This window comes from Lichenostomus cassidix, chromosome 3 (assembly GCF_008360975.1).
Source record: "Lichenostomus cassidix isolate B80296 chromosome 3, HeHo_3.0, whole genome shotgun sequence".
Taxonomy (NCBI): domain Eukaryota; kingdom Metazoa; phylum Chordata; class Aves; order Passeriformes; family Meliphagidae; genus Lichenostomus; species Lichenostomus cassidix.
Window position 1 is genome coordinate 103,140,830 of NC_139483.1, and position 15,902 is coordinate 103,156,731.

The following is a 15,902-nucleotide window of genomic DNA, read 5'->3' on the forward strand; positions in this document are numbered from 1 at the left end:
AACTGCCAAAATGTGAAAAGGAATGCCAAGATTTATAATGGAAGAGCTAACTCAACCTTAACTATAGCGGTGCTGTTAAAGCAGTAACACTTTGAATTAAATAAAAGTTTATTTTATACAATTAAAACATCCAGTTACAAAACAAACCCGCATGAAAACATAGAACAGGAAGATCTAGAATAAAGCTCATCACACATTTTAAATTAAGCTATTTGCAGTCTTTTTCTACCTTTAAATAAAGTTTTTAGGAAATCACTTTAAGAAAGCTATTTAATTAAGATTCCCAAATCACTTCTCTCTTCTGCCCCCTCCAATCAAGGAAAACAGACAGATAGCAACTACACACTTCCTTCTAAAGAAGAGAGTTAAAAAAGAAAAACAGACAAAGGGAACAGAAAATATAACCATGTAACAATGATCATAGCAGGTATCTAGGCAAGCTCAACACATTGCATTACTTACAAAAGCTCCTTTCCTAAACCGGGAATCCAATTTATCAGCTGGAGAGGAACTTAACACATATTCTACCATGCTCACTCCAAGGCCACCACTTTCTGATCGTGGAGACAATACAGCATTTACTTCACTGTTTCCATGAAAACCCTGTCCAGGCTTTCTCTGTACCATAATAGGCTGGGACATAGAATGGTCTGTTAAAAACAAATAAATAAACAAAACTAATGTAATTTTTACATACAGCTTGTAATGTTTTTGCATTTCATTACAACAGCAATATTAAGACAAAAATTAAATTAAACAAAAAATTCCAAATCACAGTCTCAAGAAGTATTAATTGACACACAATCACCATGCAGCATACATTTTCACAACTAAAAGTAAAGGAAAATAAAATTTAATACACAATTATGATTTTGGTAATCATTTGCTTTGAAATAATATTCAATAATCACAACTGATTTTTAATACATATATAGCAATCACTTACGAGGAGTTCCCCATGCAGTCTCTCTCCACTCGTCACCAAGGAATATCCCTTTTTGTCCATCTTTTGCTGAATCATCAGGTTCCCAAAACTTTTTGGCAGGTAAAAGCTGTTAAAAGAGAAGACGGTTTTATTTAAATATGCTTGCAAAAGAGCAAAACCAGCAATACTACTAAGAGGATATGAAAATAATTAGTTTTACACCATGCAATCATAGAATGGTTTGGGTTTGAAGGGATCTTAAAGATCATCTAATTCCAATTCCCTGCCATGGGCAGGACTGCCACTTACTAGAGCAGGTTGCTCAGGGCCCCATCCAGCCTGGGCTTGAACACTTCCATGGATGGGGCAACCGCAGCTTCTCTGCACAACCTGTTCCAGTGCCTCACCACTCTCACAGTAAAGCATTTCTTCCTTATATTTAATCAAGAAATTGCTCCTAATTTAAAACCACTCCCCCTCATTCTACCACTATCTGCCCTTGTAAAATTTTGCTCTCCCTCTTTTTTGTAAGCCCCCTTCAAGTACTCTAAGGCTGCAATGAGGTCTCCTGGGAGCCTTCTCCTCTCCAGGCTGAACCATACCAGCTCTCTCAGCCTGTCTCCATAGCAGCAGCAGAGGTGTTTCAACTTTCTGATCTTTGTGGCCTCCTCTGGACCCACTCTAACAAGTCCACATCTTTGCTGTCCTGAGGACCAATACAAAAGTCAGCTTTCAATAAAGCAATGCACATTGCTGAGGAAATAATAACACTGGAAATCTACTTGCCACTACTGAAGCTAATGCTGTAAAAAGGAATTGCTAAAATGACCCCAACAGGATTGAGATTCTGAAGGTATGAGGAAGAAAAACAGAATGCAGAAGCAGCTGTGAAAAAAGCAAATCAAATTAATCCCTGTGTTAAATCAAGACAATCATCTGAGAAGCTTTAACTAACCATGCCTTCTTTCCAAAGACTCAAAAGCTTGGCTGTGAACTAATACTGTGATAACCAGAATGAGCAGCATGTTCTTTGCGAAGTTCTCTTCACTTGGAAATGCATAATGCTCCAAGTTTTTAAAAGTGAATAATACACATGGCAGCAAGTCAGCTGCTTCAGACCATAGGGCTGTTATAAATCTGTGACATTCATATGTGAAGTTCTACACACCAACACTGTCATTTAGATGTATGGTTTTTTTAATTCCTACTTGTAAAACAGAAAGTGTCGTGTTAGATCACTTTTTGTGCTGTCTTCAAGGACAGAAGGACTTAGTATGACATGACAGAAGCACCACACAAACAAGAATCACTCAAATATTAGCAACCTTTTCACTTTGATTTTAGTACTTTATTCCTTTACCTTCTCCCATCAGTACCATACAACTGCCAAATTTGACATTTCATATTTTCTCTATATATAATTAAAAAACCGTATTCTCAAACTATGTATTAGGTTCTTGACAAGGTCCATCAACAGAAATCAAAGTGAAAGCAACTTGCAAAAAATAATGGGAAGAAGAAAGCTGCACAATCCATCAGATTCATCTGATTCTGCATAATGTAATGCTGTATTTAGAATTTTAAATTTTGTGAAATTAGAAAAAAGCAAACATAATCTGATGAAGCTGTTTGCAATTAATGAGTACATTATGGACATCTGCTTCTCCTGTAACTTAAGTGACTAAAAAACCCTTCTGAACTTCATAGCTATTTAATATGAGTCTTGACGGAACTACTAACAGGAGTTAGTATACAGGTATTTCTCAGTGTTACAGTAACACTGAAAACGCTTGTGAGAACAGCTTCAAGGAGAGGTGGATAAGATTGCCACTTGCAAGCCCCAGTATTAACACTGCAACAGAGGTGACAAGAGCTCCTCCGGACTAACTTAAGGACTGCTATTTTTCTGTGCTGTCCAGAGCTCTTATGAGAAACAAAGGAGTTTGACTGTTTAACCTCAAATCCCTGGACTCCTTACAGAAATTAACACAGAAGGATTCAGGTTGGAGGATGATAAACAGCCAAAGCTCAACAAAACTACAGGAGAGTGTTACATTTGCAAGAGGTGCTATACTGTTGTCCTGACAGAGGTGCCCACTCTTAAATGCATTGCAGAATCACCACCAGGTGTCAACCAAACATACTTTGCAAGCAGCAGGATATTAAGGTTACCCCAGATTTAAGGGATGAAGTTAGCCATTGGAAGACAGAAAAAGATTAATGGAATCTCACAACTGCATGTCAACTAAAAGCAAAAGACTACAAAATCCAGATCCACCTATGCAATCTGCATATTGTTTTTAGCATTCTATTTTTAACAGGTTTGCAATACTACATAATTTTCATTTTGTAGGAGAGTGGTAGAACAGAAAGCAAGCATCTAATGTTATCTACGAAACTTCAGTCTTGGGAATCACATTGATTTTAAATGCAGTCTAAGCCAATTTCAAATCAGCATCCAACTAAAAGCTCAGAAACACGTAAGTGAAGGTGTCATCACCTAACCCAACCTTGTCAGAATAAAACAGATCTAGTAATATCTCTGATGCTATAACATGGGAATTACCTGAAGTATGCTTACCCTGAAATTAGTAAATTCTCCTATCAGACAGGTATGTTCAGACAACTCAAGTGTTGAGAACAATAAGCAAATTTAGATCAGAACACATTGCAATACTGGTTTTGATATCAAAACTCATTCATAGGATTTGTATCAGAAGAAAAACTATTCCCTGGTAGAAAAAAGCAATTATCCTCACGACAAAAGCATAGGTTGTTTCGGGGGGATTTTGCTGCTGCTGTTGTTGTTTGTGAGAGTTTAAGGTTTGTTTTCTTCTTTTTGAGGTTTGCCTTTTTTTAAACTACTTACTCACAAATTCCAAACAGATAAGTTCAACTGCTTTCAGTCTTCATGTACTTTGGTACACAAAGAGTATTAAGTACCTTTAAAACAAAACATAATGCATCATCCATACTGAGAGGCTAAATTTAAACTACTGAAGATTAAACAGATTTATAGAAATTATTTTCATTAAAATTTCTACACAACAAAGAGGCCCCTCAAATATTTAAATAAATGCAATCTTACAAAGTTAACAATATTGCAACTCCCTGAGATTTAGATTTATTACTTATTCACTGATTTAGATTTCTTGTTTATTTTGACAGATGAATATGACATATACTGTGCTCTATTTAAATGGATGTTTTAGCTATTGGATTGGCAAATAAGCAGCCCTAGAAGTTGTAAATTCTTTTTTAATTGTGGAATTAAAATCAAAGAAGTACTTTTCAGAAAAATTAAACAAGTGTATTCCTCTTTGACAGACAGGAAAAAAAAATGTGCTTGATTAGTTCTACTGAAAAAGACTTAATCTAGAAGTCATCACAAATGAATCCAAGTAGTTAAAAATCCCTGTGCATTACTCTTTGACAGCATGTGTTTTGGTCAACATTTTCTGCATTTAATACAATAAAACACAAACTCTACAAAGATACATCAAATTCTGAGTAAAAATAATGGAGAAGGTTGTCATATTTGTTACTAAACTCTCCCTAAAGTACACTAAATGTGTCTTTTTCAGTATCAGCACTGATCCCTGTTAGCTCTCTGCCAGATAAACAAAGCCCTTTACTACACACAAATATTCATAACCAGTTTTGCTAAAGCTGCCTCTTAACCATCTCACCAATATGAAACTGCACAGTCTCCATTACTGTCATTTGAATTAAGGATTTTAAATTATTTCTCTAAATTTATTTGTAAGATCAGAAGTTATTCCTACAAAGCCGAATGAATACCTCAGCTGAATTTCTCTGAAGTTTTGACACTACAAATTATACTTTGCTCCTAAAACAAAGTATGTGTTTCAACCCTGTAAGTTAAACCAAGAATAGACATTATCAAAAGAAGATTTTGTTTTCTGTTCTGTTTGGAAGTAAGTTTTGTGTGTGCCTGCAGTGGGTCATACTAAAGATCCTGAAGCCCACTCTGCTTGTCCTGATATAGCAAACAGGTGCCTAGAGAGAAACATCACCATGTGTTCTTATTTCTTCAGAGTACTAACATGACCTTAGAGGTCACTATAGATTTTGGGAGCTGGAGCCAGAAGCATCATCTGTATATAATCAGCCTAACATTCTAACCAAGCTAAAATTCTAAGAGACATTTAGAGAAAGATGTCTGTAACACAGACTTAACAGCCTCCTAATGCCAAGTATTGATACCCAATTGTGAAAAAAGTATCAATGAGGATTAGAATTATGAAAAAGAAATTAATTTCAGTTTAAAGAAAAATCTTGGCAGACAGAGAAAATGAGGAACACAATTTCCCAATAGCTAGAAACAGTTCACTTGACATGACTGCTCTTTCATACCTTTCAAAGCATATGGAGGATAGCATGTAAGAACCTACAACTACCAGTTCTTACCTTCCAAGGACATTTACTTTAATATTTTAGAAGGCTATAAACAAAAAAGATATTATAACAGCCATGGAATCTATTCCAGAACTACTTTATTGTTGTGCAGTGTATTAAGAAAATTACCAAGTAAGTCAATTTACCTATGTGAAGCTCTATTACCTCAAGATACCTGGAAGGAAGACACCATTGAAATGAAAGACAAAATAACCTGGTAATTGCAGGGTCACAATATAGTACTAATTTCTGATACTGCAGTACTGTATCAAAGCTCTGGCTATTTGTGTGTGTGTTTCTTAAACATCTTTACATGTTTAAAAATTCCAGGGGATGCCATAAAAACAACCCAACAGAATCCTCATTATGCAGAAATACATGCCTCCAAGATAATCTAAAATGAAGATAGGTGTGAACAGTCATATATACTGTAATTTAATTCCCAGGCATTTGTGTCATCCTTCACTTTCATTGTTTTCAATCTTTTTAGAGTACTCTGTGGGTGTCAGAAGACCAACCACCACCATTAATTTTACCCATCACTCCATCACATTGGTACTATCACAGACACTTCACTACTTTTCAAAAGGAGTTTTAAGAGCTGGGAGGGGAGCAATGTGTCTACTCTGGTTTCTAAAGAATGGGGCTTCATCTATTGCTGTTTTTTCAAATGGGAGATGGTTCAAAGTCAACCCTGGATGAAGCAAAAATTGCTGAAAAGCCAAGTGATTGCTTAAATGCTTCATTAAAATTAAAAAATCAAGTAGGAATGGCCATGTGTCAGCTCAGAAACATTCAGCAACTAGGACACAGCATTTATTTATTTTTCATCACTAAGTTATGGTTTCCATAAAGACTCCTATTATCATTTTAAGAAAGTTAGGCTGCAATACTGTCCCTGGTTCAATTATCAACTGAATTAGGAAAATATCCAGCAAGACAAAAGGATCCATATTTGAAATCTTAGTTCAACATGAATTTCTTACCATGTCCTGTCAGAGCAAATAACCCTAACACTTGTCAATTACTTTCTAAACAGTTGAAAGAACTGCTTTTGAAGGAGCCAAGTCATCCTTCATGCTCTTAAATTCCTTCCCCCAACACCAAAGTACACTGACTTAAAAAAACCCAAACACAGGCAATCAGTCAAAAGAAATAGTTGGTCTTCCCTCTAGCTAAATTACGTAACAGCACTCTTCAGCCTGGTTAAAATCCTTTAAGGAGTAATTACTAGTGAAAAAATGGTAAATTACCACACATTTCTGGTATGCCAGCTCACTTTTCCTGGAGCCAAACTTTTTTTTTTCAAATCCCAGTCTCCTTGGCTTCTCAGGAGTAGCAAGCAATTGTTCCACTACCTTAGACACAGTGAGACTGAAAACATGCCTACTTTCATTGAGCTGTACACACTCACAAAAAATTACTCTTTCACTTCCCTAAAACTATCAGTCATCTAACAAGAATGGCACAGACAGAGCAACCCAGTCAACAACCATCCCAACAACCTTTAAATGTACTTAATTTCTCTTCACCTTAGACAGAAATAATCAGCTGGTTCTTAAGAGAAGCTCTTTGCTTCATGTTATATTATTTAGACTTCTTAAACTGTATCAATATTTCCAAACCACCAACTGGATTTCTAGCCCTCAATAATTACCTCTCCCATTCCCCGAGATTCTAGGGCAAGAGCTTGAAACTCATGATTCATCTCATCCACAGATCGAACCTGCAGAGAGAAAACCAAAAGAAAAATCCATTAGTCAAACATATATTCAGAAGTAGAGTTTTCAATACTCCATATGATTTTTGAAAATTGAAAGCACACACAAAATGTGCTTCTCAACTTAGTCTGAACAGGAGTATACAGGAGTCTAGATTTCATAAACAGATATAGTTAGTGAACAACTTAATGAATGCTGCTGATTTAGTAACATGCAAGAAATTCCAAGAGACTTGAACAGCTTAATCTCCATATCCATACAGATATTTCTCACTATAGAAACGGTGGCCAACATTACATTTACAATGAATAAAAAAAAAAGTGACATTAAAGATTTGGCTATATAAAATCCTTTAGAAATGAGAGGAGCTGTTGCACACTGTGTTACTGAGTACACCTGGCAGCAAACAAAGAAAAGCTCATAAGGCAGGTCACAAAACCTAATAGCAATGTACTGCTTTTAAAATATAGTAACTGACTGCATTATCACAAGTCCTCATGCCTTCTTCCAGGAAATAACATTTTTCCTTCTGTGTGGTTGTCCTTTTTTTTTTTTTTTTTGTTTGTTGCAAACATGAAAGGTATTTCACTAAAGTAAGACTTGCTGCTGGCAAGAAACCACCTCCTTTTTCCATGGCACTGACACAATGCACTGGGTTAATTCTTTCCTGAGCAAATGGTTTCCATAAGGACATTTCAAAGCCATGATAAGCTTAGAAAAAAAAATTTAAAAAGGGAATTTAGAGTTGTGTCTTTACCTTCCATTCTCTCCCAAAAGCGACACGCAGCACATGGTTATTCAAGTTCAAAGTAAAGTTAAAGTTTCCCTCCCAACACCAGTGTCTCTTGAGGACTTACTTTCACCGGTAAATTCATCTGTTTACACAAGCCAATAAACCAAACTGAAGTTACTCCATACAGCTGATAACACATAACAAACACTTTTCAATACACACTCAAATACTAGGCAAAGAAACAATCTTGTGCTTTCAACATTCTGGTGCAAACACCTATTTCTTAGGATATGAAAAGTGGCCAATAGATGCCTTATTCTTGAAATTCTACTTCCAAACTATTGTTATTGTCTCAATCATTCTAAGCCATTAACTTCGGAGGCTGAGCGTCTCTGTGCTTTTGACAAAGAAATTTAACAACTTAAAGAAATATTCCCTCAAGAAGAACAATATTTTATTTAAGATGGAGTCTGAAATCACTTCCCAACAATTTCAGTGAGATACTGAAGAGCAAATTTAGTTTTAGACTGAATTATGGAACAGGCCCATCAGCACACTGGCCTTCTTCCAATAGTGCTGACATTTAAGTTAATTAGGTTGATTTTATTCTTTTAAAAACTGAAAGAAGATTTTCACAGATCCTTAAAAAAGGCTAAAGACACTTTTCTTCAAATTAATTAAAACATTTGCATTTTATGCAAAACTTTTATTAGCTCCAAGGGATAATCAAATATTTGTGCATGCACATAGAAAATGTAACTGTAGAAGAGCAACTACTTAAAAAGAAAAATCAGAAACAAAAACGTTGAAGACATCCAAATTTGAATATTGCAGTTTCTGAAAACATAATTTCTTCTACAGATTGCTGAGAGAGTAGACTATCTTACCTAGGCCACTGTCCATGCTGAGGTCATGCACTTTAGTTTCAATTACAAACCAATATTAATTTAGGTACTTCTCTCTCAATATGTAGTTCTGATCTAACAGTCTCTAAACAAAACTTGCAGGTAAAGCTTGCCAAACTATATTTACCATAAACACTACCCAAATCACTGTTGGATAACAAACAACCAAGCTTGAAAGATGCATAATTTTTTTTGTTGTGGTGGGTTTTGGGTGAGTTGTTTGGGGTTTGTTGTTTGTTTGTTTTGTTGGTTTTAACTTTCAGTGGTGGTGGTTTTATTTGTTCATGGTTTTTGATGTGCTGCAAGACCTAATACTAAATGCTATTTTTCACAATTCAGTAAAGTCCAAAACCATGGCCAGACACCCTTCCGTGTCTCTAAGAAAAGACAATCCAAGAATCAGGGTAAGAGCACAGCTAACTTTTTATTCTAAGCAGTTCAGAGACCGTTACAAGAAACTGAAGTATTTTCACACTGTAAATACATTTTAGCACATTGAACATTAATTTTGTTCACTGGCCCCTTTCTTAAAAGTATAAAATTTAATTTAGTGTTATCCATTGCTACCACTAGCAAGAGACAAAATACAGTCCTTTACTGTAGCAAAGAGGTTCTTTTCTGTTTCTGTTTCCATCAAAAACAACAACCCACAAGACCATGCCCCATATCATAAATTTGTGTTTCACAGATTGCTTACCAACTGGGGAAAACACAGCCAGCACCAGTATCTCCATTTCTTTCTTCAACACTAACCCAGCCCTATCATTACAACAACTGAAAGAAAACATCCAGAGTGACACCCAGCTGGATCTCCTATGCATAAAGATAGGAGATCCTTTCCTCACAAGGAGAAATTTTGGTTGGCATTATCTGTATTACCAAGGAGTTTTATTTTCTCTAATTCAGTACCAACATTACCTAATTCATAGGTTCCAGAAATAAACATTTTAATACTTTTTTTAACACAAATTCAGAACATTTAAAAAAACCTGTTTCGCTATTTTTATTCATATCCTGTCATCCAGAATAATTCATAAGTAAAAAAGAGGTCTGTGGAGCATATTGCTCAACATTTACAAGGTTTTTTCTGGTTTTGTTTGATTACATCACTGCCTCATCCCTGAAGTGCTCAAGGCCAGGCTGGATGGGGCTCTGAGCACCCCAGTCTAATGAAAGGTGTCCCCGCCCACGGCAGGGGGTTGGACAATGCCAAACTTCTCACCTCAGATCATGCCACAGGGCCTCCAAATTATGCACAAACAGATATTACACAGCAGAGCTGTCTTTAGATATAACCGTTCCTCACACACTGCTGTTAATAGATAGTCTTAAGCATATTCACAAATTTTCCCCCTTAACACACCAACAGAAAATTCCCATCTTCCTTCCCTTCCACAGACTCTACATACAACAAACCAGCATGTTTTAGTCCATTTTTCATCGCAGCATTAGGAATGACATGTTAACACAAAATTTTTCTTTAAAAACAAAATTATGTTTTAGGAGACTCTTTCTTCCTAAAGTTTACACTTCCACCAGCTCCTTGAAATTCAAAAATAATTTATTATAAATCTAGAGGCCTATGCAAAACCTTTCCTTTATTCTGTTGAGACTCTGTCGAGAACAGTCCTGCCACCCTTCCCTCAACAGCTTTTAGCACTCCCCTGGAGTGAACTTGGTAACCATCGAGGTAACAGTTTGATTCAGAAGGCTTTTTAGCTCCTTTTCCACGCATGAGAATTTCAGCAGATCACCCAGCTGAACAGGCTAAAACATCACAGGGACAGGACCACCACATTTGATGTGGGGAGAGCAACAAGGAGAACCTGGTGTGGAGCAAGGTGGGATAGGAGTATCCACTCAGCGGTGGCTACATGATAACTCAACCAGCAACATGAAACTGTGCCCTCAGTAACTCAGGACAGAATTCGGGAGGCAGACTCTTGACTGGGAGTTATCTGGCATTACCACAACACTGCTTACAGTAATATCCATTTCTGGAATCCAGGCATCCAGATCTTGGGACAACTGCTCTCTCAAATAACCCTGAAATTTCCCAGAAATAAACTTGTAACCATTTTCTTGCAAATGCAAAGAACAGCCTCTTCTTTGAAAAAAGGCCTGTCGAAAATAATAACAAAAAATACAGTACCAAAGAGAAAGATATGACTTTATTTTATACATCGAAAGTGGTTAAACCAGCTGACCAGAAAGTAGGAAAACCACTTTTTCTGCATTAAAAACTTCCAAATCCCATCCCCCGCCCCCCTCAGATAAATACCCTAATCACAGAGACCAAGAAGAGAATGACGTATTTTGCAGTTGAAGCTGTGTCCTAGACCAGAAATTCAACACAAAATACCTACTAAATACAGCACTGGGACTGGAAAGAAAGGGAAGCTGCTGTTCACAATGCAAATGCTTCTGCTTTTTTCTTAATTTTACTGAATGACTTCAATGCAAAATGCTCTTCCAGTAATTTTCTGCAGTGGTGGCTCTTCTGTAGTATTTATCTTATGAAAGACACATGATTATGGCAGCGACTTAACACCATGAGCAACTTAAACTATTTTGAAAACACAGTACATAGCAATTCTGCCAATCTTCCATTAAGTTAAGCACTGTAAAATCATGTTGGACACCTGACATTTTAAAAACTCCCCAAAATACAACCCACCAAAAACCTTTCAGAGACATGGCCAACTTGAAATTACTAAATAAAAATATATTTAACAAAAATATTCGACAAATCCAGAAGAGATTCATAACAAAGGACAAGAAAGGAAAAGCATACAACCAGCCTAAACGGCACATCTCCGAACCAGTTATGCCATACTGCAGTTACGGGCTGTATATAGAGATTTCTACTCCATAATATTTTAACTAAAATTAAATTAACAAAAACGTTTAGAGGCCAACCCACAGTGCATCAAGATAACAAAAGCTGTTGAGTAGCTAAACAGCCAACTACTAGAAGCACAACTGAACTCTTTTGTACACCAAATATCAAAAATTTTCTGCAATGTTAAAAGAAAACAAGACAGTTGTTTAATTAGAGCTGCTTTTGAGTACAGGCACCAGGGAACCACTTTTGAGTTGAAGCACCAGGGAACCCAAGGTTCACTTACTACCAGACTGGTTAATGAAAATTGCTGCTCCTAAGTAACTCCAAGTCAACAGGTGCCATGCTCTGATAAGAGACAACATTTTCTGAGGGCCACACGGAACAGTAATACAACTGAAAACTTCAGTAAATACTCCAAAATGCCCAGGCTCCTGAAGCAGTCCAAATAAAGAAAGTGTTAGGCACTTCTGACCAAACACTTAGGCAACAAATTTTAAGCTCTAATGAATACTTCTATAGTTACAATCTCAAAAGTGTAACATCTTCCTCCAGTAAGCACTCAACAATTTTAACTGCATTAAAATAGAGTGCTCTAAAACCAACTATAACTTCTGCAGGCAAGTGAATAATTCTTCAATTACAGTATTTTTGGCCTTTTAACTCATTCTCAGACTGAGCTGTACTATACTTCTGCACTCTAAGACCCTTAGTACATCCAAATACTCTAACAGACCCAAATTTCTCAATTTAGTTGGCCTGGCTCAGCAATCACTGTGGATCTTAATGTTTGTGTGTTTATTTCCTTGTGAGCTTTGTACTGTAGTTTGAGAAGCAATCCTAGCAGCAATGAGAACATTGACAATGACAGAAATGAAAAGAGCAGATTTCAAGGTGGGGGTTTCTGCAGCACATTAAAGGGGCAGGAGAATATACTCAGCAAAAGCACAGTCCAGCCTGCTGAAAAAGCCAGCTCAAAGGGGCAAGGTGATCCTAAGAGCTGACCGAATTCTTTGCTTGCTTAATTTCAATAGGTACATCAATGACTTCAAAGCATGCACAGAGGAGAAAAGAATTTACTAGGTTTTTATCAACAGCATATACAAATATACATATATATATATATATATATATACACACACACATGTATGTCAAAGTATGCTGGGTAGTATCTCACAAGCCACCATCAAGTTTGGAAAATACTGATTTACCTGCACAGACTTTTGCCAACAGATCATACAGAGCAATTACTATTACATTATCACTATCCACAAAGAACAGCAGATGAAAATTGACATCTTGCCCCCTGTTTCAGAACTACATGATAGTTCATTGGCCTAAAAAGCCAGCTATGGACTAAGAGATTGCACTTGTTCCCCCTACAAATGAGCTCTTCCATCATGCAAGAAACTTTGCCTCTTCATTGCTCAGGCTTTCATGATTCTCTTTCGCACCCAATGAGTCCGAGCTTTGCCCTAAGACTGGCAGAACTGTTTGTACAAGTTTGCCTAAACTACTGTCAAATGTCCTCAAGCTCAGGATTTTAATCTGTACAGCCAAATACTGGCAGAGCTACCGGGCTCACATAAATTAATAATGTGTCTGTACTGAAACCAGATTTCATAACTATTTATAACAGTTACACAGTTTGCTCCATTTGAAAAGCTGAAGTGATATATTCCTACATAAATAGGGCACATAATTTATACTAAATAACCTTATCAGGATTCTCAGTTTTTCAATTGTGTAAAGTTTCTAAGAAATGTACAGCACAGGAAGGAGGGTGACAAAAGCAAAATTAAAATCTAGAAACGTGATAAAGAGTATATAAAATAATTTCACAAAATGGAAGAAAAATGTCATAAAAACTTGTCTAATTAGAGCTTCTGTAAACAGGAAATTATTTTAAAAATTTAATTAGAACAATTGATTAAAACAGTACCTCCATACACTTTTTTAGCTTCTTATTTAAATGAGCTAGAAGATGTAATTCTTTAAAAAAGGGGCTGACTGTTCCTTTACTGTTCAGAAATCAAACTGAAGAACTAGTTTTCATACAAGAAAATGTACAGGTTTAATCTTCGATATGAAATAGTTTACATATAAATCCCATGTAGTCTGGTGAGACTCTTCACCTTCCTCTGCTGCACACATTATTCTGTAACTCTCACTCTAATGTTCCTTCATAAATATACCAGAAACAAAAAAGGAAGACACTAAATATATTCAAAGTTTGAAAACAAAGCTGTGAAATGAAATTTGAGTTGCAGTTCCTGTCTAAACATGCTTAATTTAATTGGTGCTGATTACTTACATGCACATGACTAAACTTTTTTTCTGAATTTTAAAAATCTACACTTCTTGTTAAGCTGGTTAGTCAGCACCACCTTTCTGGTAGCAACAGCAAGTGCTACAGGTGGTGTAACAGAAGTTTAGATGAATTTACGAGCCAAATTTTTAATCATTATTATTCCACTCTACACAGAAAGGCTCTGTCAGTGAGCAGTAACTATAGAGCTACTTCTATACAGAAGCATGACATTAATTTGATGTGCTGCAGTTTTGAGACATCAGCCTTCATTACTTCATCATTTGCTCTCATTCAAAAACTTTATTTAGTAAGTTTAAAAAAACCCTTCCAGTGTTCTCTAGGCAATATGCTATTAAAAAAAAAGGCTTAAAACTTTGCCTGTTCTGAAGATGAAAACTGTGTATAAACCCTGAAGTTATCTACACACAAGCAGGAGCTAGGGACAATTTATCTCAATGTATTTTCTAATGATTAATGAAACATAACTTTCATTCTAAGAGAGTCAACAAACTTTTCCTAAACGTGCTAACAAGAATTGGAACCCTGGAATCCACAGGCCTTGAATCAAGTAAAAATTTCCATAAATTAATTTTCTACATTGCAATCAATACTCTTTTTGTTGATGTGTTTTCTTTAGAAACCTCAACTATCTTCACTTTTCTGTTTGCTATCAAGGAATCTAAAATAGAACAACATCTCCCCTACACAAACATCTGAAAAGTAAAAAAAAACCAAAAAACCAAAAAAACCAAACGAAAACCACCAAAACCAAATTTTAAATTTCTGTTTGACAAATTATGGGGCTTTAGCACCATCTTAAAAAGAATGTGATCTTAAGGAATCCTGTGGAGTGTAACTCATTTATAAACAATATAATTTATACCGAAAAAATATTTTGTACATATGTATATACACACAGACCCCACCCTCATTAAAAGTGGGGCTGAGGAAATTCCAGAAGTCACTCTGACAGAGTTCCCAGGGAACAGTTTTATTTTGTGTTATTGTAGGGCTGATATCACAAACATTCCTCCCACCCCCAGCAACTGTTATGCAGCAATCCTCTTCTTCAGAGCATTTACTCTCATTTTGTTTATTCCTGAATATGGAAGACACATTTACCATAAAAAATATTAATTTCTCAAGGTTATAGTTTTCAATAACACTACATGGAAAAACTAAAGCTCTCCCCATAATTCTCCTGCTCAGAAGTTTATAGCATCATGAACTCTTCTCCCTCATGATCCAGTACTGTTTGAACAAGCTCTGTTGGCATTTTGGTTTCACACTTTTTTTTGCCCTCCTGAGCAGGCAAGAAGTAACTAGGTAATACCAACACAGTGATCTTCTCAAAGTGGATGCTACAACCAGATATGAAGACATAAAACTACCTAGTTCTTATGCAATGAATTGAAGAGCTGACAGTACAAAAAAAAAAAAAAACAAAAAACCATCAGAATTTTTAGACTCCTCATTTCACTACGAATAACTAGCTGTTGCAAAGAAAGGTGCTGACACAACACAGAACTTTTCTGTAGCCCCAGCATAAAGCGACAGTGAAAAAAGACAAGGTTTAAAATATACGTCAGTCTGCTTCAAAAAGGACCTTGAATTTTTTTTGAGCCTTTAAAATCTGCATAACCTCAAGGAGAGCCAGGGAATGGTCAAGCATGTTTCGTTTTGTGTATTTTTTTAGTGCCTCCCTTGCTATAGGGAAGCATATGTGTTTTCTACTTATCTGTCTATAGCAGGTGAATGGACATTCAAAGAAATTGCTGTTATCAATTATTTCAGCTGTTTTCTGAGGATGTTCTCTTTGGACAATGTGTATTTAAACTACCCATAGATTTCTACAATTGCCTAAAAGCTGAAAAAACCAGCCAACCATAAAAAAGAAAAAACAAAAAAACAAACAACTAGAGACTACTAATTCAGTAAGCCCCACTTCTAATTCACTAAGAGCTGCAGCCTAGCTTTGGGGATTATTACCTCATTAAATGCTAGCTTGCATAGTCCTTCAAAGGAAGTAAAAGACAGTCTAAAATA

General features: G+C 36.1%; 1 protein-coding gene across 9 annotated transcripts in view; it reads right to left on the minus strand.

Annotated features, from left to right (window-relative positions):
• Window positions 1-15,902, minus strand: part of PUM2 (pumilio RNA binding family member 2) — a 75,114-nt gene that overhangs the window by 39,083 nt on the left and 20,129 nt on the right. For all 9 annotated transcript variants that reach the window (XM_085056953.1, XM_085056952.1, XM_085056951.1 and 6 more), the window contains 3 exons: window positions 7,002-7,070; window positions 947-1,052; window positions 463-650 (listed from right to left, as the gene is read on the minus strand). In XM_085056953.1, the coding sequence (XP_084913079.1) occupies window positions 463-650; window positions 947-1,052; window positions 7,002-7,052 (345 nt within the window). In that variant the 5' untranslated portion in view covers window positions 7,053-7,070. The remainder of the gene's footprint in view (window positions 1-462; window positions 651-946; window positions 1,053-7,001; window positions 7,071-15,902) is intronic.